We start from the raw sequence: 27,165 nt of genomic DNA, 5'->3' as shown, positions 1-27,165 counted from the left end.
ATCACCCAGGTTTAGTTTCACTCAGATGGGAAAAAAAAAAAAAAAGTAATCTGATGACATTTAAAATCCATAGTCCTGTGGGGAAAGACACTCTGGTTCATTCCTGACCTGCCATTTGCTAGTGGGATTACAGGTTCAGAGTCTGCAGTAGGTTATCATTTGTCACAGCTAGAGGGTTCCCATGGGCCAGAGCAGAGCTGCCACTTCTGGTTACATACTTTAGATTGGAGAGCTAAGACGGCCCGTGACTAAAGCCTTGATAGCCCACTGACTCGATCCTCTCACTGGCTGATGGACTGACAGGCAGGCCGACTGCATAGAAAAGCTTAAGCTTCTGTAATTGATCTTGATGAGAAGAGGAAACCCCTCCTGTGGTTTTCCTTATCCCTTATCTTTCAGTCCAGACCCCACCTGACAGCTTGATTTCACAGACGGGGAAATTTCAGCCGTGAGGAATTTCAAGTGCTGGGCATTGACAAATAGTGGGGCATTTAAGGTATTACCCACACAGATGGGGTATATCACACTTCACACACCAAACGTGGTCGTAATTTGATGGATGAAGATTGGTGGGAGGTGCACTGTGTTGAGTTGCACGTCAACCTTTTTGTCTTGAAGAGACTAAAATCTAGGTGTTGACAACAGTGATAATAACAGTACTGTTCCTCCTCTGATTTAGGATACTCAAAGTTTGCAAATCGTGTTCATAATTTGTCTGATCGCCCAGCAGAGGGAAACGTTTGAAAATACGATTTTGCAAAAGCAACAGTGACACACAGGGTCTTGGTACGGTTGGGGGCTTGGGGTCATGTGCAGCCTTGTTGTTTAGGTTCCAGCTGTTGATGAGGATACACCTTCATTTCTCCTTCTCTGTCAGGTGGGGGTGCCTCGGCCACACAGTCTCTCAGCGTACTCTCCCTGCTCTTTGTGGCTCTCCTCTGCCTGAACCTCTGAATGTAGCGCCATCTCTGTCTTCAGTTCCTGTGAAGGAGACGCCTATGGTTGCTTAAGGTTGATGTCTGCAAGGACATTGAGACTCTTTCCACAATCTTTTGGTTCCGCTGTGTAATCTGGGATGCCATGTTCCGGCCCTTTCCTCTGGAATATGTTTGTGGAAATGGACACAGAAATGGAAAAATTGGAAATGGACAAAGACATTCCTTATTTATCCACAAAAAGCCTCTTTGGAGGAGAGTCAAAGGAGTTCTGTCAACTTTAAAAATATGCCTTATATAAATGACTGCACTTATCATTCACAGTAATTTGTTTTAAAATGGGTCAAGTCTGTAAGTGTCAACACTGCACTTCTCACAGGTTGGCTGTTCAGTCATTTTCAATCACAAAGGTGTGCTTTCTTATTTAAAGATGCTGTATGTTGCCGTCATTTGATCTGTGATGTTTTGGAAAATCATTCCTACAGTGCATTCCATAGTATAAGGCAAACAAGTAACTGTGAAGGGTAAGTGTACGAGTTTATAAAAAAAATCGTCATGTCTTTCATGACTTGCTGTTAAGTGGCATTTTTTTTTTTTTTTAAATCAAGCACACCCTCTGTTAAAGAGATACAGTCAAATCAAATCTCAACCTCTCGCATCCTTTAAAACGCACCTAGAGAAAAGGAGCAGTTAATGCCACTTTGAAACATATTCAATAACTGATGTTGTTTTACTGTCTAACATGACTGCGTTCTCTAAAGAGAAGCAGATTGGTTTAACCTGCAATTGCTGCTTACTTCCAAACCGTTAACATAAGCTCTACTAATACCACTTTAAACTGTGTGCCTGTTGACGGGGAAAAATTTAGAAATGGTTCAAAGTGTACTGATTTTGGCACATTTATATTTGGATGCAGAATTCAGCGGAAACAGACCCACAGGAACAGGAAGTGAACTGAGCAACATGTAAAGTCAGTTTAAAATGTGCGTAACAATGTGGTTCTTTCAATTGCTTGCAGCCTCTGGTGAGATTTGTACACCTGTGGTAAATGCTTTGCAACATTTAGGCCAATGTTGGTCTGAGGCTGAAAGCTTCAATATGCTAGTGATCTAAACTAAATCTACTTTGTTTTGACTGTATCATTAGGACCTCAGTGGAACCATCTGGTGCTTTGTAAACGAATGTTGGCATTTTGTTTAATGTGATCGGTTTCCTTTAATATCTCTTGTTTATGGGTTTGTGTGAGAGTCGCTATTAACAGCAACGCTCGTGCCCTCCTGTAATTGTGCAATGTCTGAATTATATGTGGCTACTTTATATTTTCTAACAAGATAATTTGCTTAGCACATGTAACCGTTATCCAGTTTATTTCATTTTTCATGCGCTAGAAAACAGAAGGTAAGCAAAGCCATCCAAGTCAGCTGTAAGAGCTCACCCAAAGCTCACGATGTTATTTCGAATACATTTGTGTCTTTTTATTAACATATGATCAAAGATATATAAACATTGACTGTTGTCATGTTTGTTTTTTAATATTATATTTGTATGTCTTCACCCACCTCTGGTTGGACAGTTTATTTCTCTCAACCTGAGGAGCAAATGGTGCATTTTGAGTTCCTCTGATTCCTTTCTTGTGTGACTGATGCTGGTCATACTTCTACATTGTGACAATATCAATGTCCACCACAAAGTGCTTTTTCCCGACTTTTCTTCATGCCACAATTAAAAAAAAAAAAAAAAAAGTTGCCAAATGCATGAATGCCTTGAACTTTGACATTTTGGAAGAAGCAGTAGCTCAAAATTATAACATGCATGAGATTGGAGGCCAAGTGGTACATTACTCTGCAACACATCTACATCATAGCGACTTCTCAGTCTCTCTGTGTGAAATACATTCCATACCTGAGTGACATCCCTTTATGTCAGAGGAGGAATAGATCCTAGACTGATGTGTTCATTAGCTGCTAAGCTTCATTAAGTTGGTCATCTCGTGCGAAGTCTTTGAGAGAGAGAAAATCTTAAACTGACTAAAGGAATCTCACTCATTAGAGTTCAGAAATGGTCCCGCAGTCTCGCACATGCAAAGGCTGGGATTTGATAGCATCACTGGTGGCTGTGGCAGCATGTTTGGCTGTCTGCTGGAATTCAGTGCTTCGTTGGACATGAATGGCATATATGAGGGATGAAACTGGAACCTCTCATTGGCTGGACAAGGAACAATAAAAGTGTAGTTAACTATTATATTGCTCGGCTCTTTTCTCTGTCACTCTTGCAGTAACTTCTCAGTGTACACTCAACACCATGACTACAAACTGACTTGTACTGCTTTTGAGTTGTGGAAAAAGATTAAAATGACTACGGATCTATTACGGGGCCATAATCTGGCATCGAAATTCAAAAGGCCAAAGCATTTAATTATTAAAAAATAAAGTGTAGTTTTACAAGTGCCATGGAAAAATACACTGTTAATTGTTATAACTAAGCAACTCACAAGTAGCACAGCAGTCTTTCAGCTTTAACACTGTATCAAATAAGAGAATCGAGAGCGTCATCTGTCATTTGTAGGCATGTCATTGTCATCTCAACTATTTTTAGCTATCAGTTTCTGAGTCAATCCCCTTTTTTCAAAAAAAGGAAAAAAAAAAAAAAGCCAGTACCAGATATATCAGCGATAGTGTTTCATTCTGTCCTCCATTACAGATAAGGCCAATCCCAGTTTTTCAAGGAGAAACAGCTGTTGGAGATTCGTGTCCTATCAGTTATCCAGCAGATATATGATATCACTCCTCTTCGTGGATTAGGTCAGATTCTTTTTGAGCTTTTGGTCGTCTTGTCATTTCACTCAAGGTCCTTAACAGTTTTTCAGTGAAATCAGCTCAGAGAGAGAACAAAAGGCAGAGATAACTGTTTTTTTTTTCTGCCGTGATTTAGTGGCTTATCAGTCCAAGCATATGGCCTCTGTGACAGGTCTGATCCCAGGTGGCTGCGCAACACTTTCCGCAAAACACACTCACAGTTTTTAAAGGCTGCAGCTGGGTTCAGCCTGCCTGCTTGCTCCTCTACATCACACCAGGATTCAAACTTATTCTCCATTCAAATGCAGCCGTACTTGTTTAAAACTGATTTATGCAACAAGTGCAACCATTTAATTTGCAGTGAGTGACGAGGAAGAAACATTCTACTCAACTTCTTGTGCGCGTGTTTTTGCAGACAGGTGTGCAGTCCCTGGACAGATCGTACTATTGCCTTTGTAAATCGACACCGCTTCTCTGACAGCTCAGACAACACAAAACACACTTTAAAGTGGTGCACACAGCAGAGCAGAAACAGACTGCTTTGCAGGGAGATCTGAAATGTGATGCTGTGTGAGTTGCCTGCTGTATGCCGTGTTGTGAAAAAAATCAGTCAGTGATTTTTTTCAACATAATTGCAGTGCCAGTGAAGAAGGATTTCAACCCCTGAGACTAGTTCCGCTATTACAGAACGTGTAGTGTGTTAATAAGCAAAATGAATTAATAGTGGAGGAGGAGGCACAGTGATAATTCCAATAATGATTTGGACTGCCTAATTGACTAACTCAAGTGCAAGTTAATCATTTCAGATTGTGAGATAAAGAGCGACCTCTGCTGGAGAGGATCAATAACACACGAATTTACATCACCACTGCAGTTGCGCACTATTAAGAGAAATTGCACAAAACTAAGTGAAACTGCGGTATATAAAATAACAAGATGATACTATAGCGTTAAATTATGTTAACTTATAAGGATGATAGGATAAAGAATTGATATAAATCTCGTTCACAGAGTGGGAATCTGCTTAAATAAACACTGCACAGCATATATCAACGGGATCAAAAGCAACATATTGACTACGCAAAGAGAAAAAGTTACAGAAATATTTACTCTGATCAGAAACATCAGCATGAAGTCAGGAGCTGGAAGTTTGATGCTCAGACAGATTTGTCATGTGGTGCGAAAAGTGGCGCAGCCAATCAGCTCGATGAGAGCAGCGCAGAGCGCTCAAATTTTTCTGCGCACGCACGCCTTCATGTGTTCAGACTTGTAAATTTAAAGAACTTTGTCCGAGCTCGTTGTTCTGTCGCCTTGGCAAACTATGTGCGCTGATTGCCCAAGTGCTGGTGCGGAACAGGACCCGGTAAGCCAAGTTTTAAACTCCGGCGGGATGGAGTCCCAAACAAAGTCCCATCGCGCTGAAGGTGTTTGTCAGAAAGGATGCGGTCTTCTGTTGTCCAGACTAAACACGAATAACGGGGAGCACTGCTGTGTGGAGGCGCTCCGCACGGTTGCCGATGCTTTGGAGGAGAGAAGCGCAACTTTGGAACATAAAGCCAGGACGGCGAGGCTCAGGTGGAACAGGAGGGAGCAGTCATTTTTAGCCCAGGTGTCAACTCTGCAGAACCAGGCTCAACTCGACGCACTCAAACATCAAAGGAGACTTCACCAGTACTTGATGCACATCCGCAGCATTGCAGAACAGATAGGTGGTTACTGCAAGGTGAGAGAGACCATTAATTAAGGCTACATTGCGCAAAAATCTGATTTATCAGTTAATAAACATACCACATTGTGGGTTTTTTTTTTCTTTTCTTTTTTGGACTGAATCAGAGTGACTCCAGTCTAGCTGCTGACATGGAGAGCAAGACATCAGATAATAAGGAAATGCCACAGGAACAAACCAGAGCACACCAGGTAAACCAGGTAAGAGAAGTGCACTCTTGATAACAGCTTTTCCTTCAGTGTCATACTCAGACTTTAAGCTTGTTTTGCTGATATGGCTGGGAAATGTGGCTGATTCATAAAAGCCGCAGAACATACAATGATTTTAAATGTGCTTATCCACAACATGCCCAGAGGCAACAGTGCAGTTTTGAATTATTGTCTGTATCTGTTAGTGTCCACTAAGACACTTCTGGTGTTGATCAAGGACTTGTTTCTCCTGCTGTGTTTCACCTGCTGCGTCTGCTCAGGTTTAACCCCACAGCCACTTAATTCTGTTTGTAAATGTTGACTCTGGGTGTAGCAGTCTGTCTGAAGAATGTTTATACAGTAGCAGGTAATCTCTCCTCACACAGCCGCTATTTGCCATTTTAGTGTAGTGGTGTAGAACGGTCTTTTATTTCTTACAGTCAGACTGTATGTTTATTGACAAATGATCACCTGCATACATGTTTCATCTAATCACTGCATCCTCTGTGTGTGTGTTTTCTAACCTACACAGAGGAAAATAACGTGTACCAATGCTGAAACTTATTAGAAGAGTCGCTGAATGACATTTATATTAACTTAATGCACTTTGCTAACTTCAACATGCAACACTGAAGGCAATTAATACATTGATAAGCTATTAATGTATTAATGTTTTCCTAAAGGAATTGATTTCCATTTTCCAAACAACAAGGTTACATCTTCAAATATCTGTTCAAATTAAAATAAATAAATGAATAATAAAAAAAAAAGAAGACTAGAAAGGTTGGAATTTTAATGTTGCGATATTTTCTTTTAAAATGAGGTTTGTTTAATTTTCTGGGAGAACGAGTGACGACTCTGCTCGCTGACTGTTGCAGCTCTGCTAGAGAAAAAAAAAATCAACACACTTTCTCACTTGTGTTGTCAAATGTTAATCACTGCCTGTTTGGTTCTGTGCTTTTGCATAATGTGTTTTCTCCAGGCTGGGTGTAATTTCTGCGTAATTGACGACAACCTCATCCGTGTCAATATGTAATTGATGGGCTAAACTGCACGGACACGCTTTGTAACTGCTCCTGCGTCTTTGCTGTTGCAGAGATTTATTAAGCCCGTGGCTCCTAAATCTAACATTAGCTCTTGTTTTAGTAAGCTCACGAGGTAACCTGAAAGTTTGCGTTATGGCCAGGGACTGTGTTGTGTTTGGGCTGCTGGTGGAGGTGGATGGTTTTAATCGTGGTAATGGTCACGTAAAGTATCTCTCTAATTGCCTGCAGCGTGCTCTGAGTGCAACAGACTCACTTTTGATTAATGTGGAAAACTCTCCTCTGCCAGCCCCGGGCAGCAACACAGCATCTATTTTCAGCTCTCTCTCTCTCTTTTTTTTGTCTAAATACTCCTTTCTAATATGTCTTTAATAGTTTTTTTTTTCTCTGTGTTTTCTTTTGCTTTCCAAATGGATTTTCCAATATGTTAGAGTGCTGGGTTGCCGTTCATAAAACATAGTTTTCAATTTTAGTGGAAATCCACTTTGCTGGAGAAGTGATGGTTCTTCTGTCTGCATGGACAATACAGTTGGGTGACTAGTAAACATCTCAGTAGAAGTTATGGATCGTCAAAGGCCTCTTTGTGTGGTTGGAAAGCAGGCCTAATGACACTTTATTGAGCCCTTTTAGTTATGGCTGTCACGTTTTCCATCCCAGAGTGGCACACATAGTGCTAAAATGGAAAATGTGTTGTAATTTACTGAAGCAATGGTTCTCTCATTTCAGACAAAGGAGGTAAAACAAAACCCTCCTCATTATGAGCCAGGGTAAAGGATGTCTGAAATACAGACTTGGTGGGTACATAGTGTGGTCAGCATGTCTAAGGCTGTCAGTCAAAATACTTCTTTTTTATTTTTTTGCATTCATTTCTAATTTATAACACAGACTTACATTTATTGAATATTTTGAGTGAAAATTTGAATCTGTGAAAATGTGCATTTGGTCTTTCCGGCTTTTGCTTTACTGACAGGATACATGAGCGGGCACTGGGCTCTGCAGGTGTGCGCAAAACTGGATGCACCATGCTATCCAAGCGTGAGCTCACAATGTTCCAGAAAGCTCACTGAGATATCAGGGATGCTCATTGTTCAGCTGCACTGTAAATGTTTGATGGGACTGATGTAGGACTGAAAACTTCATGCAGAATTGCTTGTTTATGGCGTTACAGAACGTGCAAAAGACCGTTGAAGTGCTCACATCGCCTGCTTCGCACACAGATCTGTCAGGTTACTGATGAGACCGACCAACGAATGTTGTCTAATGTCAGAAAGTTAACAAGAGCTTAAGATGAGTTTTTTGCTTCCTCTCGTTGGAAGGAAATTTTTCTCTAGGTTTACTGAACACCTCCAGCTACATAGGGTTATGTACAGTACAGGATCTGTATTTTGCACCAGTAAAACAAAAGAGTTGTGTGCTTTTTTACATAAGTGGTGCAAGGGGGGTTAATTTCATTGTTGTCGTAGGATTGGTAGCTGATCTTCCCCACACCACTGGCAGGTGGACTGTCGCACAGAGACTCAAAGTTTTACAGTCTTTATTCCACTAGCTGGGATAGTTTGATTTTACTGTTACTGTTTCACTTAAATTAAAGTCAGTTTTGCAGTAGTGAGTTGCTGTAATTCAATTATTTTGGGGTGATAATTTAATGGATTATTTAGGGTGTATTGTGCTATGGGACTTTGAGCATCACAGAAGTCAAATTTCCCTTCAGATACTCCATGGCATCGCTCTCTTTGAGCCATTTTATGAACCAGTTTGTTCTGATTACTAAAGCTGACCATTCTCTTAAAACTCTAGCTGAAAAAAAGATGGCAGCAACCCTTCACTTTTTTTACGGTCCGCCTTCACTTAAATGTGTTTTGGTTACTTTGACATTGAAGTCTGACATTACAAGGCTATTTTCAGATGGCCCTGTGACATCCAGAAAGCGGAAACTTTCTCTGTTCTTACTTGAAATCCAAGTTTAGGGGGTGTAACAACAAATGTAATTGGTGACAACTAATGCAAAGCTGAAGCCTGCATTGCACCTTCTATGAAAATAATCCTTCAGTAATGTAGGAGACTTTTAAAATGGAAAGGAAAATACTTTTTGTTGATGATCCTGATGGTTAGGGTTGGTTCCTGCAGACAGCAGCTTGCTGATTTGTCTAGTAATGTGCTTGAAAAGAAAGAAAGAAGACAGAGAACGTTTGTGAGATGGCAGTGGATGGCGGTTTGACTGTGACTTCACACTGTATTTTTCCATGCAACTCAGAGATGTACTGATCTAGATCCAGCTGATTGTGTGTTCACTGGCCTGACATTGAATCCAATCAGTGGCTTTGAGTCAGGCTGGCAGTTCTGCTATGTTGAAAAGGGACAATGGAAGTAAGGCACAACACTGAAACAGCAGCAGGATTAGTCAGCATTACAAAAACATACCAACGTTCAGTTGCCCATGTAATGTTTGTGTAAAGCCAGATGAATGCACAAACAGTCCCGCCATGCCTCTCATCTGACCCCCAGATCTGCACTCTTGACCCATACTGTGCCTGTGAAGAAGAAAAAAAAAAAATATATATATATATATATATATATATATATATATTTTTTTTTTTTTTTTTTTCGAAGGCCTTTTAAACTGGTTGAGAGTGGGAGTGCAGCGGGTTTGAGAGATCCAGCTAGTTCTTCTTTTTGTTTATACCAAGAGAAAAGGGCAAAAGAATGGAGAGAACCCAACTTAAGTATCAGTGTCATCAAAATTCTGTCTTGCGTGACAGCAGGAGACGAAAGCAGTTCAGTCTGTTTGCTTCCATAACAAAAGATGACAAGATTGGTTCACAGTAATAGAACATCTGCTTTCATTTCAGTCAATTATATTCTTCTTGTCTATTTTGCGTTCCCAAATGAATTGACAAACAAGTGAATATCCAATTCCCTTGGAAGCAAAAGTGCTGGCCAGGTTGCAGGTAAAAAAAAAGTCATTTAAGTACCTGAGAACTATAGAAAAAAAATTGTATATTGCAGCACACAAAGGCAGATGTCTGATGGTGACAGTTTGAACCGTGTTTTTACTGCATGTCTAGACAGTTTTATAAATCTCCTTGTGCTCCAATTCCCAAAACACTTTGCCTAAACTGGAAGAAAATGCCCATAGTCTCAGAAAATAGCTCAGTCTTCGGTTTATAGCTTCTTTACTTTTTCCTTAAAAGGTGACAGATTTAGAAAACTTGGGCTCAGCTGATATACAAATCGAGTCAATCAGACCTTTTCAAGTCCTGCGTGATAAGTAGTGGAAATATGGGCCGTCATGTTCTGTATGCTTTAGCCCTCTGGAGTTTTTTTTTTTCCCTTCCCCAGTACCTGTTCTGCTCTGTTTGGTATGCCATTTACCCAGAATTTATACCACTTAAACTGTTTGTCCTTCTGCTGCGAGAAAGAGGGAGCGCCCTGTTCACCATTTCCTATTTCCTGTCCAATCTGACAGACACGCACAAACTTTGTGCCAAACAAACTTCATCTTGGATTAATTTAAATTTATCAGCTAAGAGATATTTGATGTAGATAAGCACTTAATTTCTTCAGTGCCACTTACAGCGGATGTCTTGTTTAATGCCGTACTTTCGCTTCTCTGCATATTTACAGGAAATTCCATTAATTGAGGGAATTTGCAGTGTTTTCATAGGTGTTGGTTTGGCAAATGAGATGTTTTTCCTAAAGCTGTGAGCCAGATATTGAGATTAGAATATTCCAGATTCCAAGGGTGTGTATTTGGACACAACCAAAAGCAGTGAACGCAGAGTAAATCATGTGTGTGTATATGTGTGTGTGTGTGTGTGTGTGTGTGTGTGTGTGTGTGTGTGTGTGTGTGTGTGTGTGTGTGTGTGAGAGCTTGTGTGTGCATAGTTTATTTTAGCTGTCTAGGTCTGTTGTTTTAAGCAGGAGGTGTGAAAAAGAAAACCTTTTGCTAAAGACCACCATGCTGGTAAGAAGGAGCACTATGGGTAGCTTGTGCCCACCTGCTGAAAGGCCTCTTTTTAAATGCCGATGGGATGTTGGAGAGCTCGGTCTGTGGGATGCTGGAACTCAAATGAACAGTTTTATTTATTTATTTTATTTTATTTTGGGGTTGGGGGGCCTTTTTTTTTTATAATTATCAGCACCTCTCATGAAAAGAAGACATTGTCCTAAGGTTTCAGATTGTGGACTTCTCGTTCTCAAAGTAATCAAGGATGAAAACCGTGTTAATGTGAGATCTTTTTTTCGGGACTGAGGTTTTTGCGTGTATATTACAGCTCCGTCCTGTGCTGTACTGTCGCTCTGCTCTCAGGTGTACCACAGGAAGCACTCAGTGAGTGGAGTGATTGATCATTTCATTTATCCTGGAGGAAAACACTTGGCCTTACTCACACTTGAATGACTGTAGACCGTAGACTGTAGAAGTTCAGGATTCAACAACCAACATCTGGAAAAGAGCCTTGTGTCAAAGAGACTGTAACCTAGGAAGCTGAAAAGAAACTGATGAAATTTCCAGGTCACTTCCTACTGTGGAAGTGAGCTACTTTCATGTGGAATTGCTTACTCATGGCCACTACATATGCAGACAAACAAGTGCACTACAAATTCACATCCAGGTTTTGACACACTTGGATATACATATCTGTGCCTCCTACTTCACTTGTAATTGATTTCACAAACCCCTCTGTGCACAGCAGCTCTCGTGCAACCAGCCAGTCGAGAAAATTGCTTGTTGTGAAGCTGATTCAACAACTGATCTTCTGTGGTCAAATCCAAATTCGGTCGCCCCCTCTGTTCCCATCTTTACCATCACTGGGGGGTTTGGTTAGTCAGTTACCTGATGCTTTTTGAACTCACACAGAACCACTGATTTCCTAGGGACTTGATAAACATGTGGCTTAACCACATGCAACTACAGCTGTTATAGGGAGATTACACTGAAAGCCTTGAGTCAGCATTGTACTTATGTGTGCACAAACAGCTGTGTGTGTATGTGTGTGTGTGTGTGTATACATACACATACTCACCACAGTGGTCACTTGCATCATGGTTCTGTGCAAAGGTTGTAAGGAGTGTGTAATGAGGTAATGTTGTGGTTAGACCTGAAGGCAAAATTGGAGCCTTCCACTGCTGAATTCATTACAGATGAACCCAGTGTTTGAAAAGCCTCCGTGGATTATCCCCGACCTCGATCGTGATAGTACCTCTGGCCTTTCAGTGGACATGCATCATATTCTCAAAGCCTCCTGCAGACTGTGTACTGCACATTCATGTGCAAACTGAATTAAGACTGCCTCTGCTTTTGTCAACAGGAGGATTAGGGCTTAATTACATCTGGGCAGAGGCTTCCATGTAGTCAGAGAACCAACTGTAAAAGGGAAGAGCAGCGCAGTACATTAGGAAGGTGTTGAGGAATGGGATATAAGCTTGTGTAATATGCCAGGTGCGTTCAGGGTATTAGCAAACACTGGCATGGCACTGTGTGCCTGCCAAGATGAGGGATCAAAACAGACCTAGCCTTTTGAGTCCCTGCTCTGATTCCAGTTTGAAGGCCAGAGCTCGCCTGTGTCGGATAGAAAACAGTGAAACATTTTGTTTCAAAGCTGCACGCACATTAGCATATGGATTGTTTTTTTTCTTTCGTTTTTTTTTTTTTAAAGAAATCCATGCGCATATGAACAGGCTCAGACAACACAGACAATACACACAAAGCACACGCAGGCAGACCTGAGAGAAACTGAGAAATTTTTTAACGCTGATATTTTTCTTTGAGGTTCTTGCCTTCTCATGCATAGAATGAATAAAGTTTGCAGAATAAACATAATAAGCTGGAAAAACAACAACAAAAACTGTAATAGTAACGTCTTTGGAATTAATGTGGCTTTTACTTTGGGAAAAAATTAAAAAGAAAAACCATCTGCTGTCTGTAGCAGCATTTGATCATTCTATCATAGCTTTACCCTTTTTTTAAAAAAAAAAAAAACAGAATAAGAACCACTGCAGAAGGTGCAGAACTGCTCCTTTGCATGTTCCTGTTGTCTTTTGGACAGTGTGAAATTTGTGACTATAGAGACATTTTGCTTAAATGAGTTTTGTTTAACCTCTTTAACAATCAAAGCTCATTATTGTGTACCTTGTTGAAACCCAGAGCTACTCTTCCAGAAATCTTAGCTCATAAAGATGGATTTGTTCTATCATTCCTGGCTTAAGAACTCAGTTTATCGCATTTTTACAGAAAATAAGACTTTGAACAGCAACAGCAGAGAAGGCTTTACAAAGAACACCAGTCTAAAGTCTTTCTGATTACAGTGAATAAGTAGCTTCTTTCAGTAATAGCCAGAAATTGGTGTTTGCCCACTGTAGCGCGACCTCTTAGGAACAAGTTAGTGACAGGCTTAGTGTGTTACTTTTGTTGCCAGATAGAGCAGTCTAATTCTATTCCAATCACCGCCTTCATGTTTCTGCTGGAACGAAGGACACTTTTTAATTAGCTAAATGGACTTGCAGAGAAATTGACTATAAATATTCATTATGATTGCTGTTGTCCTGCAGATAGATCAGGAGTTTTAATTCTGATAGATTCAACATCTAGAAAGGAGAGTAAGTGTATCAAGCAGGCCTTTTTAAATGTTTTTTTTTTCTTTCACAAAGGGATAATTGAAATCTTAAGAATTATGCAGCCATTTCATAGTCAGTGACCACATTATCTGTGCTATTCTACTTATTATAGGTCATCCTGTGGGCTTATTGGATTCTTTTTGTATCCCTGAGATTAAATTTTAAATGCTTTTCCTTTTACATCCTCATTTAAGACTTTTGTATTATTGATCAAGTGTTGCTGTGTTTCTTAAGATGACCTTCTTACATACACATTTCTATTTTTAATGGCAAAAAGGGAATATTACAGCAAATTTCACACGTTTGTTAGTAAGAGCATATGAGCGTGTGGCAGCCTAAAATGCGTGCATGATTTAAAATTTCCAGGGTGCACATATGTCAGTGTTTCTTTGCTTCATTTCCCACTAATTGATCTCCACCATGTAGAGAAGGAGGCTGATAGCAATCTGCATGTGTGTTTGTGTAACTGCTGCCAATTGTGAGCCAGATATATTTGACCACGGTACAACTGGTGGTGTTGAGTCAGCATGTTGAGGTCACAGCACCGGTGTTGGTACCAGACCTCCATCTGGTCGCGCTAACGGAGAACCACGCTAATCTCTCACTACATCTGATACTATCGCCGTGCTCCAGATTGGAGTTGGCTTCGCTGCGGCCTGCCCGCATTCAGAACACATTGTTTTTGTATGTCATGCCTTTCTCATTAAGTGGCCCTTGATTGGCAGATTAAGGATAAATCAAGCAAAGCAAGCACTGTGCTGGACAGGTCGACGGCTCAATGCAACAGCACGGTGTAACCAGCAGATGGCAGGAAGTACACACGTGTACGCTGGATCTCACAGTTAGTTGCAGTCCTGCAAAGATGTTGGTAGTGTTGTTGATTTGTAGTTATTAACCTCATTAGGATAGATTGCGTCATGAGAACTTGATGTTTGGCTGCACATCTGCCAGCTGTGTGTATCTGATTCTCGGAGCTCTTTTGCACCAACTGCAGTCATCAGTGATAGTGGTCTTTATTTGTTTTGTTTTTTTTGTTTTTTTTAAAGTCAAAAGTCATTTTAAACTATACTACTGAGAGAGCTGACACTTTGTCATGTCTATTTGGACATATTTATGAAATGTGCTGTTTTTTTAAAATCCTGAATTGTGTCTTTTCTTGGTGTATAAGAGCACAGTGCTATAGACGATCTCCATCTCTCCGATACTTGAAAGGATTTGGTGCTGCTGTGCTCTCTCTCTCAGTCTAGGCTTTCTCCCAGTATGACTCATCTAAGCTACGGACTCTGCTTTTCTTATGTGCATTTGTATGAAGTGGATCATATAGCCCCTCACAGAACAGCATCCCACCCTGCCTTTTTTTGTTATATATTTCAAAAGGCGGATGCAGAAGCAAGAATCTCTGCATAAACATGTGGTATAGACAGCTGAAAGAAACACTGAAGTTCTTTTTACTTGTATTACAACTTTTACTGGCTACAGTGACACGCCGGAAGAACCAAGACAGATTTGCTCGTTGTTCTCCCCATTAGGTTGCACCAGTTGTTGATTAAGTTTCAATAGAGTCTCACTAGTTAGTTTCCTCCCGTTAGCCTCCTAATGAATGCCAGGGATGATTTGGCTGCGATTGTCTTCCCTCATCACTGCAAATGACTGTTGAATGCTGCTGCATTATAAAATCAATATCCTTGGACTATCAGAGCCCTGAACACTCACAGATTACTGATGAGGGCGATTTGAGGTGTTTAGCTGTGAATGTGAGTGTGTTTTGGCTGCATATGTGTGGAGATAGAGGGAAATGAAGAAAGACAAAGAAGTTGTGTGTGTCTGTGTGTAAGAAGAGAGGAAAAAAAGAGAAGACAACAGCAAGACATATCGATTGTATGTATTTTTGTTCACATGCATGATTGTTTCCTCTGAGATAATGTGTTGGAATTCTTACAAAGTCTCCGTCTATACAAATGACAGAAATTTCCTCTTCCCAACAGAGAGAGGGCTAAAATCGATGTCAGCCAGCAATCTGTGGCTAATCAAAGTGAATAGTTGGCCCCTTGTTGCAGACAGCAGCTTTAGTCCTTATTGTTTTTAAGCCTGTTTAATTGGCTCTGGGTTACACATGCTGAAAATGAATGGAGAGACAATGTTTTTGTTCATTGTAAGAGAATTTAATAAGAGTTTGTTTCCCACCCTCATCTAGTAGTGTATTGAGTGATTGTGTAATTTGATATTCTCTTTGTCTTGACTCAGCTGCCTTTGGACGGGTAGTGGGCTGTTCTCTGCGACAACGCAGGCAGCGTGATTCATCATTTTGGTACTTTGTGCTTGTGGAATTTTTGCTCCACTTTTAGCCTCTTTCTCTTTTTTTTCTGCTTTACGTGGCTACATTATTTCAAGGGTCCTTTTCCATCTTATCAATGTGTATGTTTGTACAGAACCAAAGGCCATAAATCAAACCTGCATTTGCACTCTGCATAATGTATCTCATGTTTCAATGAGGAAATGTGGGTGATCTTATGAATAATACAAGCTGCTCAGTCTTCGATGCCAGTACAGATAATAATAAAGCAGGCTTCTATCAAATATGGGCCAACCATGAGTGCCACAGAGCCTGGTACATTAGCTGTGGACGGCTGGTGATAAATCAGGCATTCACAGAAAGGATTGCCTGGCACGGGGAGCTCCCTCCAGAGGCCTCCCAGAGCTGTGCCATACGGTGAGGCAAGGCATTCAGAATGCCCTCCTTACCCAATACCGCAGGTCTCCAGGGTAGCTTTTAATCGCCACAAATGGGTGGCAATAACAACTGGCTATATTTTACATTCTGTCCGATAGTTACAGCCTCCTGTAGCTTTTACGACAAGGAGATGTCAGGTTCCTGCCATAATTGGCTCTTCTATGGGGATTTTATGAGTCTGTTTACTCTGTGAGGACTGAATGTCTGTGGGATGCAATGCTGTTTTAAGGGCCTGCTGGGCTGGTTGGTTGATATACTTTAAGTTTGTTGCCACGTAGGGTGAGGATGTCTAATGATCAGATACTGTATTGTCTGCTGATTGATGTACCTACGGCCAAAGCCAGGGCGACTGGAGTTATCTGAGCCCAACTCTGACCATCTTAATTCACACCCTTAGAGTCAGGGACAATAGAGTGGGAGAACGGCCCCTGTCACTGTGCTGATAGATGACCGCTGTCTGGGCCAATCCAGGACTATTTTTCATACATTTCCATCCAGCCATAGAGGTTGGGGGAGGGGTTTTTCCTCAATTCCTTGGATTAAAGCAGCAAGTGAAGTGTAAGTAACCTCTTTAGTTGTCTTTAACCATGCAGGCTTGTGGTTTATCCTCCCAGCACATGTTTCTGTCACAATACAAGGCTCCTACAACCCACACACACACACCTCCCGGTGTATTGCAATAATTCTTACGCTCAGGGTTGACCTGCTGTGCATGGAAACACGATGTTCTCATCAACAGATGATAAACCATTAAACATAATCTCCTTGTGTGGAGAAAATTGCAATGCATCTCTCAGCCCAATGAGCCGTGGCAGAATTATCTTTGTCTCCTGTTTTGCCTTCCTTGTTTGATGTTAAAGTATGATGAGGTGATAAGAGGATATCCTCAAATGTAGACTGCACCATGACTCCTGCACATTACGTCTCAGAAGCAAGCCAAGTTATTATCTTGCATTTCCTTTAATCTTACCTCTTGTCAGTGGCAGCATTTGGGCCTAAGATGAGGGCTCAGCATTGGTCACATGGAACAGCTAAAATCTAATTATGTGCAGTGTGCTTAAATGCGCTGAATTACTTATTTTCTCCACAGCTAAAGCCAGTGATGGCTGTAGCAGGTTTGTGGGATGGTATTAATTAACATGTAAGGAGGGGATCAAAGTAGTTACTCAGATCAGAAAAGTTAGAATTTATTTTAAAAATAAAATGCTGTCTTGAAACTTCAGTCATAGAACAACTGATGCTTCGTCAGTCTGTGTGTTTATCTGTACATGGGTTTTCATGGATTTGCGAAAATTCAGCCATGCAATGTTCCAGTTCAGAGTCTGCATTTAGAAGATAATGGTTCAAATGCCCAGAAGTGTTGGTTCACTGAGGATGGGAGCTGACTTATGTGTACTTAGTGTAAACAAGTAGTAAGAGCATACCAGCAGACTGTCAAGCTCAACTTTTAAAGACTTAATATTAATCTTTTAGACATGTAATTTTATTTTCAGGAACTTGCAGAATTGGCTTAAATTCTTTAATATTCAGAAAACACATTTTTCCATACTGTATATTGCTGCAGCATCTCTGCTTTTTGAAAGCTAGGTTACATGCTATACCCCTTGAGAAGGAACAGTGCTGCATTTTTTTTTGTGACATTTGGCTCTGCGTGGCCCCCCCCCCCATTTACACTAAGGTTTGTAGGCCTTACTGTCAGTGTGAGCAGGTTGCAACCAAATTGGGCTCTATCATGGTCAGTTACCATTGTCAGGTAACGAGTTAAAAAAGCACAATAATCCTGCTGCAACAGGTGACACACAACGCAGTTTGCTAAGCTGGTCTGTGAGGAACACCTCTACACTCTGAGAGCAGCAGCTGGCCACTTTGGAAGCACAGTGCTACATGAAGAGTGAAATGCCATCAGTCACTTTTCAATCACTGCGCTGCTTTCTTAATGGGCTATAATGTACTTGCTCTGCCAAGCAAGAGCCACCTTCTTGTAGATCATTTACTGCAGTGCTGTTTTTCTCTTATTGATGCAATATGCCCACTAATATAAGGATAAAGTGAATGTGAAAATCAGCTATTCTTAAAGAGATTTTAAAATTCAGCGTGAGGCAGCTTTCATGTTTCTCATATTTATTGCCCAATTTTCAATAATGTACATTGAATGGGCTGCTATCTAATTACAGGATTATCGGTCATAGCTGTTGGTGCAGTCACAAGGTCAGTATGAAAGGCATTTTTGTGATTGAATTTTATTTTTAAATGATTTATTCTACTGATGAACTGGTTCAGTGCCCATTTAATGCCCTTTCCTTTTTATTTCCATTTGCTCACATTTTTTGGTTTTTTTTTTTTTGTACTTCAGTGAGCCTTCACCAAACACAGGTCTGCACTTCCCTCTGATGTGTAGCATTGTAGTGCTTTTGTAACTGCACAGCCCCACAACAACGCATTCATTATTTATAGTGATAAATATCCATGACATTGAAGGAAACAAGCACGCGCGCGCGTGTGTGTGTGGTTGGAGGTAACAGAATGCTCTTGGCTTGTCAACAAGAGCAGACAGCACATTGTTCTACAAGTGGTTGTAGGGGTCTGTGTGCTTGTGCGCATGTGTTTGTGTGTACCACAATAAAAGTGTAAAAATGAGCTGCAGCGCTCTAGCAGCAGTCGCCCTTTTGTCTTCTCGGCTCCCCGCACTCGCTTCCTGCACGACACCATCAAACTGATATACTCCTTTGTGCTTTATAGCACGCAGCTGGCTATCAGTGACATGTGCATGTATTTACCCTTGTGCATGTCTGATTGTGTCTGTGTGTGGCCACATGCTGTGCTGTGCCGCCGCTGCACCTGTTTCATGTTTCTTATCATGCTCATCATTTCACAAAACCTTACAGGCCTGAGTATGTGAGACATAAACACACACACACGTGCACCTCGATGAATAATTAAGAAGGTGCCACGTAGATAAGAGGCCAGTGTACCTCAGAGCGTCAAACGCTCTTGGATTAAACGTTCTTTGTTTCCTCAGTCGTGCGTTTGACTTTGCGTCTACAAGTGCTGTCAAGGTTCAGGAAGAGCACTTTTTGTGTTCAGAGCCACACACACGCTCAGACACACACATAAAATCTAACTTGAATTGTTTGACATGAGTGATGATGAGCATGATGAGTTTTATTTAGGGAAAAGGTTGAATTTAGTTTTGTTTGATTTGTTAGATTCCCCCCCCCCCCCCCCCCCCCCCCCCCCCCCCCCCACCCAGACGCATTTGAGGTGAATAATATTTTGGGGGGATTCTTGGCATGAAAAGATGATGTCTAAAAAATTCAGTAGTAACACCTCTTGCCTCTGGATAACCCACACACCTCACTGTCAACAGTTTTCACTTTCTGTCAAACTCTTTCTGCAAAACAAGCTCCTACAAAAGTTTCCAAAAAATTGTGTTTGTGTTGGTTCCGCAAATCTTTAAGCTGCCATAGAGGCAAGTCAGGAAACATGATTTTGTGTTAGTTTTGGGTAAACCCACCCTTTTTAACTTTATCCTTTTTAATTTTTTTAAAATATTTTATTAATACACCTAATAAAACAATCCCCCCAAATCCCATACCATAAAACGCATAATTACAATAATAAATGCAAATCTGCTGCGCTGAGGCCAAAAACATTTCAGAGGAATTATCAGTGTGTTTGCATTTCTAGGTCTAGCATGTCGTCAGTGTGTAATTGAGGATGCTGTTATCGCGGCAGTCAGAGCACTGAGAGCCATTAACAGGCCAGTCTTTAATGACATTCTGTATTATGGATGCCTTGTGCGTACAGTTTCATCAGAGGTCATAAACATTGGCCAAGTCAGCAAACTCCACTCATTAAGAGACATTTAAATGTAATTATTTATTGATGCCGCTTTTGATCTATTGTCCTGGTTGCAGTGATGCAGGTTTTTATTTTTCATGTCATGAGGCCTGCTTGCTGAGATTGCCCAGGTTAACAGCTGTATTAACTGGTGCAGTGCTAATTAATGTGCTCTTTTGAAGGATTAAGGGAGAAGAAACAAAAATGGAGAAAATATGCCTCCGTAAGCGTCGAGCTGTTCTAGCAAGCTTGAGTCTCGAATGCAAAACCTTTCAGTGTGTACTGTTCATATTTTTGGGGAAAGGTTTGTGCAGTTTAGCTGTCTGACCTCCAACAGCAAAAATAATCCAATGAAAAATGATACAAGTCTCGTGTCTTAAATAAGCGAGAGGTGAGATTTTAGTAATTTCTAGGAAGTATGTGTTGTTCGGGAATTAATGACGGGTTTAAGAAATCAACACGTTTGACTACATTCGTAACAAATAGATAATTTCATCGACCGTGTAGTTTTATTGGCCATTTTATGGGATGTTCTTATGGAGTGCCAGTGCAGCTCTCCTATTTGACATTTTCTACAGCCAGGATGATAAAGCTGTTGAACCGACACACTTTATGAAAGACGTTTTTGCTCACTTAAGATTTTATTAGACCACAGAAAGCCACAGACCTGCTCATGTGGCCACAAAGGGCTGTGAACTAGCTGAGGAGTCATTAAGAGTTCAAGCGCTATCAAGGGGATAAATTAAACTGCTTTCTGAGAAACGCTCTGATTCCCACAGACCTGTCACACTGGCTTTCATGCCAAACCTTACCCTGGCAGTGGCACTATATATGGACTAAGACATTCTTGCTCAGAGTGACATGTCTTTGGTGAAATTATCTTTATCTGGTGTCAGAAGTTGTTTGCTCTAAGGTTTGTTCTTTGTACCTCTGTGGCTAATCAGACATACATTAATTCCTCATTATAATTATGGACTGTGCTTGTTTTTTTGTTTGTTTGTTTGTTTTGTTAAACCACTTAACACCAATTTATGAATCATTCAAGCGTAAAAATGGCACCTAACTCAAGGGAGGAACCCTTGATGTTCAGAGGTGTGTCTACACATAACTTAACAAAGAATTTATCTTTAGGCTGATAGTAACTTTGTTACTATCAAAAACACATTTGCAAAAAATACCAAAGATAACACAGTTTAACAGGCATAAAATTGTATTTTTGTACCAACTACATGTTTTTCTGTTAGCTGAATACTCAGCATATCTTACTGTGGTGGGGAGTGTGTCTCTTTAAAAATATGACAAAACTGGACAATTGAAAGTGGAGAACAAAAAAAGAAATGGCAGGCCACAAAAACTATGTACAGCAGCTGAACGGTATGTGAAAGTCATGGCTTGAAAAAAAATAGGAAAAAGTCAAGCAAAGCTCTGACACAGAACCTGAGCGATGCATCTGGCCCTTCAGCTGATCTGCTGTTTGCCAAGGACTCATCAGAAATGGTCTCAGTGGAAGGGTGGTGTCAAGGAAGCATTCTTAAGGAAGGGAAATGGGGAGAAAAGGCTGAGGTATGCCAATTTATAGAAGAACTGGACTGAAAATCAGCAGCAACAGGTCTCAGGGAGTGATGAATCCAAATGTGAATTCAACATTACTGAAGCAGTGCGGGATCATCTTGACAGAGAATGGAACAAAAGGCAGCCAAAATCCAAAGAAGAGCTTTGAATGTCCGTCAAGAAGCCTGGAGAACCATTCTTGAAGATTACTTAAAGAAATTACAACAAAACTTGCTCAGGCTGTGTTGAAGAATAGCTCATTAGAATTCTACAAACTCTGCTTTTGCATGCATGTTTGCACATGCTTCAATAAATTGCTGCACCTATTTCCCATTTTCCTAGCAAAATACAAAAAAAAAAAGAAGGGTGACTCAAGACTTTTACACAGTACTGTTTTTGACCTTTGACCAGTAGCCTAGAAACAGCGGTAATATGGACACTGGTTTGAAGGACATGCTAAAACTCCTCCTCACTTATATCCATTACAATCCATCCACAAGCAAGTGATGCATTTCCCAGGGAATCACTGTCATCATTGGAATTTAGTTTCTGGGAATCACGAATATCTTTAAAAATAAAAAAAAACACCCAATAATTGCGAATATATTTGGATCATTATTGGATCAACAGATTGGGAGAGCCATGCTGAGAACCACACTACTACATGTCTAAATGCAACATGAATAAATGCAAGACAAAGATAAGTGTTTGTGTTAGCGTCAGCAGAGCATCCCCCACTGTTTCTGAAGGTGCTGGGGAACCAGATCAACTGAGACCGAACAGCAAAGACCTGCTGGATAGAAAATTAGATAAGTTCCTACGAGAGGATGCATACCTGGCTCTACATTCCTAGATGTGTCGCTACACTGTTATCAGAAAAACAAGCAAAGGTAATCAGAAACACAACAGGGAAGGCGGCACCTCAGCGTGCGTAAATGTTCGATAGTAGATGGTGGAATATTTTAGGTAAAATGCATTTTCTCATAAATAATGTTTGGTCTTGTATGAAGAGTGTTTTGAATTAATATTACTCCTTAAGTGGACACAAAGACATCTATGATTGCATGTATCTCACACTTCCCCACCTCCACTTCATGATAGTATATATCATAATGGCCAGCAGCAGTAGCCAGTCTATTTTTAGTCAGCTCAATATATCCATGCTGTCTCTATCAAGGTTAAATAAGCAATCAAATCAATCAAAAAGCAATCTATCAAAGAAAAAAATGGGGAAAAAAATGCTAAGCCTGATTGGAGAGCTGCAATTTTTCAAAAGAGCATCACGTTCACAGGCTATATATTGCACAAACAATTTCTTATCTGACATTAAGCATGAATAGATGTGGGGTTGGGGCTCTTGTCGAGGATCAGAAAGGGTCTAACTGATTATAGGTGGACCTAGAGGGATTGGTCTGCCTCAGTAGATAAAAGAGGTTGGCAATACAGAGACAGGCTCCATTCATCAGGCACAGAGGTGGCACGTCAGCCACTTTTGTACAGCACTGCAGGCTGACGGATGGCTCTGCTGCTGACATAAAGACATCTGAGGGGCTGTCATTACCAGCGTTGCTCTGTAGCCAACGGGAGGGGACAGTGGCTAATCAAAATCAATGGTAGCAGGTAGCCAGAGTGAAACTGGGAAAGCAGACACTGAAATTAACCTTGACATGACAGCAAGTTAGTCTAAAGTTTGCAGCCAGAGTCGTCTGAAACAGTAAATTTCCATAACAACCTACCAATGCAAGAAATCAGGACTGGAAGCTCAGTCTGTGCATTTGTGTGATTCTGTGATGTTGTACACATTTAGCTGCAGAGAAGTTAAATAATGGAAAACACTACGGATGTTATGTTTGAATTCTTTTTAATTAGGCTATCAGAGGAAGCAAGTGCCCATTTGCCATCTGTGGATTCGGTGGATCATTACCTTACGGTGCCAGGTTTTGTCATAAGTCTGAATAGAGACATAGCCATTCAGAATTCTTCACATGGGATAGTCTTAATGCTCTGTCTAATTGAGATGGATATGTTTTTAATGACTAGGATCGGTTGGTTGTTGGCTGAAGTGACGGTGTGCAGGGAGAGAGAAAAAGAGAGAAGCGAGCGTGGCCAAAGGTTACTGCTAAAGCTCATATTTGTATTTCTCTTGATTTCTGTGGCTGAGTCAGAAACCATTTCTTCTTCTTTTTAATGGGGTGGCAGTAATTGCATGTCTAATGGAGGTTCACTCTATTGCCTGTTAGCTTGGCAGCAGTGGCTCGCTGCTCATTTCTGAAGCGAAGGGAGGGCAGGGGTGTTCATAGTTAGAAAGCCATGACATTAGCAGCAATTTTAACTGTATACTGTTTAATAGAGGGCTAATACTACTTGTTATTGACAGATTTGGAAGCCCAGGAGTATTGCTCTGGATTATTTAGGGGCATGCACATAGCTCCATTTGAGGATTAGAAGATAAACATAATTAATCCTTGATGGGTCAATAATTTGCAATATCTGTGTTGACAGTATCTCACCCAGTCAGAGGCTCCGAATATCTACCATCATTATAGCGTGTGAGCTGTTTTATGATCAATGTGTTGTTTGGAATCACTCACAAAAACAGCACAAAATGGGTTTGATTTTCTTTTTTTTTTTTTTTTTTTTTTTTGAGCGATGCCATAATTGTGACCTGCAGAGAAGTGGTGAACACACAACATATGGCTGTGCTCTGACCGATAGACCGGAGCATCGAGTGTGTCACAGTGCCTCATGTACCGCAAGAGATATGAGAGTGTGACGGCTGCAGATCATTAGGATCCCACAGCTGGGAGAATAGCCTTCAGTCAAACATTTATCTCTTGTTGTAGGCAGCACAGCTGAAAAGTCTTTGTTCGCCCTTAGTGCAGCTGATGGAAGCCATTCCTTTTCGGTCTCCTCTGAAATCCATGTAAAAAAAAAAAAAAAAAAACGACTGTCAACCTTTCTTCATCTCTTACTGTGTAGAAGAGAAATTCAGTTTCACCTTGGCCATTTCAAAATGATCTGATTTCTCTTAAAAACATTACACCTTAGCCTCATTGGAGATGCGCATATCCTGTCACTTTACTTCCCGCCTGTCACATCTCCCTCCTGTTTCTCACAAACGACCATTGAATTAGCCCTCTTATCAGCAGTCTGAGCTAGTGAGCAGACAGAACTCAGCCATCATTTCACCCGACCTTGTTTCAGTTGAGGATACCACCCGTACCCTACCCTGCAAGCTGACAGAAATGTTACTAAGAAACATCAGAATTAATTTAAGACAGGACTGTATTATTTTAAAGCCCTTAGTGAAATAATGGTTGCCTGCAATGGATATGCCATCGGCTTGCCCTTTATTCTTATGGATAGAAGTTATGTTGCGAAGGTTTATAATGAGGATTCTTAGTTTCTTAGTCACTATATGTTCAAATATGCAAGACTAGTGCCTTTTAGGGGGTGCAGAGGGCATAGGCACTATATCTCAAAGTTATTTTAAAAACAAAAGGCAATTTAGTTAAACTGTTACTCTGCTATTCTATGAACAGGGCTTTGTTATTCAGAATGCTGATTAATGCTTGGTGAGTTTGCATCGCACAGTACTGTAGTCCTGTTGTAAGATTGGCTGTTAAACATTTCTTACAAACCACTGACAATTTAGTTGTTGGCATGACTGCAGTGCACTGTACTATTTTGGGATAGCAAAAAATCTGGAAAAAAAAAATGTATGTCCTACAACTCCATCCATTTATATCTGTGCAGCAGTACATGGTTAGTGTTGCTTTTCTTTTGTGGAGCAGGGGTAGGGAAAATACAATGATGCATTACTGGGGAATAAAAAAATAAAATCTCAGCACTGAGACGTTCCCATGCTCTGTAATGTTATTTAAACAATCTCTTTATCCGCATCCACAGTCCACCTGCCCATTAATTCATTAAATTTGGAATCTCATTTTCATGAGTGGGCTTGTTTGGAGGTTGGACATCATTAGATATAAATTAGATTGCTGTGGGTTGCCAAGGAAGAGACGTATCTTTGGGGTTAGCAGGCAGGGGAAGCAGTGTGTGATGATGACGATGGGAGGATGAGCAGGAAGATTAGAAGATATGGAGTTGATTACTTTGGGTTGCCATGGCGGAGTAGACTAATACAGCAATATTCAGCTGGTTTTCCTTGGCTGCAGTATGAATGGGAGGACGATGAGTATCTAAAAATGAAGATTAGATTGGTTTTATTTTCTAGTCGTGCAAAGCCATCTGCTAGCATATGGCGGCAGTTCACAAGCAAGCCTTTTGCTTGTTTGGGTTTTCCTCTCTATTGACCCTCTAGTTAGATGAATATTTGTACAAGAAGCTAAATGACATTTTCTCCTAGTTTCTCATTTTCTTCTTTGGTGGTTTCCTCTCTGTTCCTACCCTCTCTCAAATGCTTAATTTCTTGCTGTTTCCCCCTCCACGGTTTTCGCCTCTGCCTCTGTTTACCTATGGTGCTGTTCCCTCTGATTGTCTCTCCCAACAGTTGATGAGAGTGTTGATTGGTTGAAGGTGGTCTCTGGGGTAGGGTCAGGAGGGCTGGCAATGAGCCACCCTGCCTCACTGTGTCACAGCAGCCTGCAATCAGGGAAGCAGGATGAGACGGTGCCTCTGTAGATGCTCACCACTGTTAAGGGCCCCACAGACACACATGGTGCTTGAACACACAGAAAAGTGGGATTGAGAAAGAAGCAGGAAACAAGGAGTGAAAAGAATCAGACACAATAAGGGAAGCAGAAAAATCATAAACAAGTGCGTGATAAGACTGGAAAATAGTCAGCCAATGGGGGAAAAAAGCAAATGGTTGAAAGTGAGAAATACAGAAAGAAATGGAGAGTGGAGTACAATAATATGAAATATTTGCTCATTTTCTGAATAATATCCAACCTCATCGATGTCCTGTGAGATAATAGCTGCCAGACAGGCACAACAAAATACAGATGATAGTGTCTCTTGTCCACAGCTGTGTAATTAAGCAATATCACTGACAGACATGTATATAATAATATTACCGATGCCATCAAAGGCCGAGGCTTCATTTCCCTGGCACACAAAGGAAGAGAAACACACATCAGTCATCCGTTTGATTTCCTCTCCTCCTCCTCTGATTGACTACAATCCTATCACCAGAGAGAAAAGTGAGAGATGGAGCTCTTTATTATTATTTTTTTTTTAAGTCTCAGGAGGGAGAGTATTAACATAAAAACCACAGGATTATCTTTCAGAGTTTAGTTAATTGAAGTTAATCAGAGTCAGTGTTTCCGCATGTCACAGTTGTTGCTGGGGTAGATTGGTCTTTGTTCTTTTCAAACACCTTTAAGATTCTTAATGAACCATTCTGACACTGTGACATGGGACCTCTTCTCTAGATCGGCCTTGACAGTTAATTACAGTCTGAGGGCGGGAAGTGTCTGGGAGATGGTGGTACTACACTCGCATCAACCTGATCTGATAACTCGTCTCCAAAAGAATGAAAACACCGTTGCAGTGTGGGTGTTTGTGCTCCCCCTGTTTGATGAACTGAAATAGTTCAAAGAGAATATGAGAATATATGTGTACATAGAGTAAAGTCCTGCAGCAGCACCGCTCTCCGCGTGCTTTCTGGGGGGAAATTCTGCTTTTGCAAGGCAGGATAAATTAGTTGGTTCGTGCTGAGTAGAGGATATAGAGATTAAGGTTTCTTTTTAACTGAAAAGTTCTTGAATAGGGATGGA

The 27,165-nt window shown here is 40.8% G+C and overlaps 2 protein-coding genes across 4 annotated transcripts in view; both read left to right on the top strand.

The window, feature by feature from the left end:
• Positions 1 to 3,176, top strand: part of cntn1a (contactin 1a) — a 75,245-nt gene extending 72,069 nt beyond the window's left edge. For all 3 annotated transcript variants that reach the window (XM_030730542.1, XM_030730539.1, XM_030730541.1), the window contains exon 24: positions 878 to 3,176. In XM_030730542.1, the coding sequence (XP_030586402.1) occupies positions 878 to 954 (77 nt within the window). In that variant the 3' untranslated portion in view covers positions 955 to 3,176. The remainder of the gene's footprint in view (positions 1 to 877) is intronic.
• A 2,179-nt stretch (positions 3,177 to 5,355) lies between these two features.
• LOC115781117 (PDZ domain-containing RING finger protein 4) overlaps positions 5,356 to 27,165 on the top strand; it is a 152,063-nt gene continuing 130,253 nt past the window's right edge. The window contains exons 1-2 of the mRNA XM_030730547.1: positions 5,356 to 5,453; positions 5,564 to 5,656. Coding sequence (XP_030586407.1) covers positions 5,409 to 5,453; positions 5,564 to 5,656 — 138 coding nt within the window. The 5' untranslated portion in view covers positions 5,356 to 5,408. The remainder of the gene's footprint in view (positions 5,454 to 5,563; positions 5,657 to 27,165) is intronic.

This window comes from Archocentrus centrarchus, chromosome 6 (assembly GCF_007364275.1).
Source record: "Archocentrus centrarchus isolate MPI-CPG fArcCen1 chromosome 6, fArcCen1, whole genome shotgun sequence".
Lineage (NCBI taxonomy): Eukaryota > Metazoa > Chordata > Actinopteri > Cichliformes > Cichlidae > Archocentrus > Archocentrus centrarchus.
The sequence above is the reverse complement of the archived record's forward strand: the minus strand, read 5'-3'. Positions and strand labels throughout refer to the sequence as shown.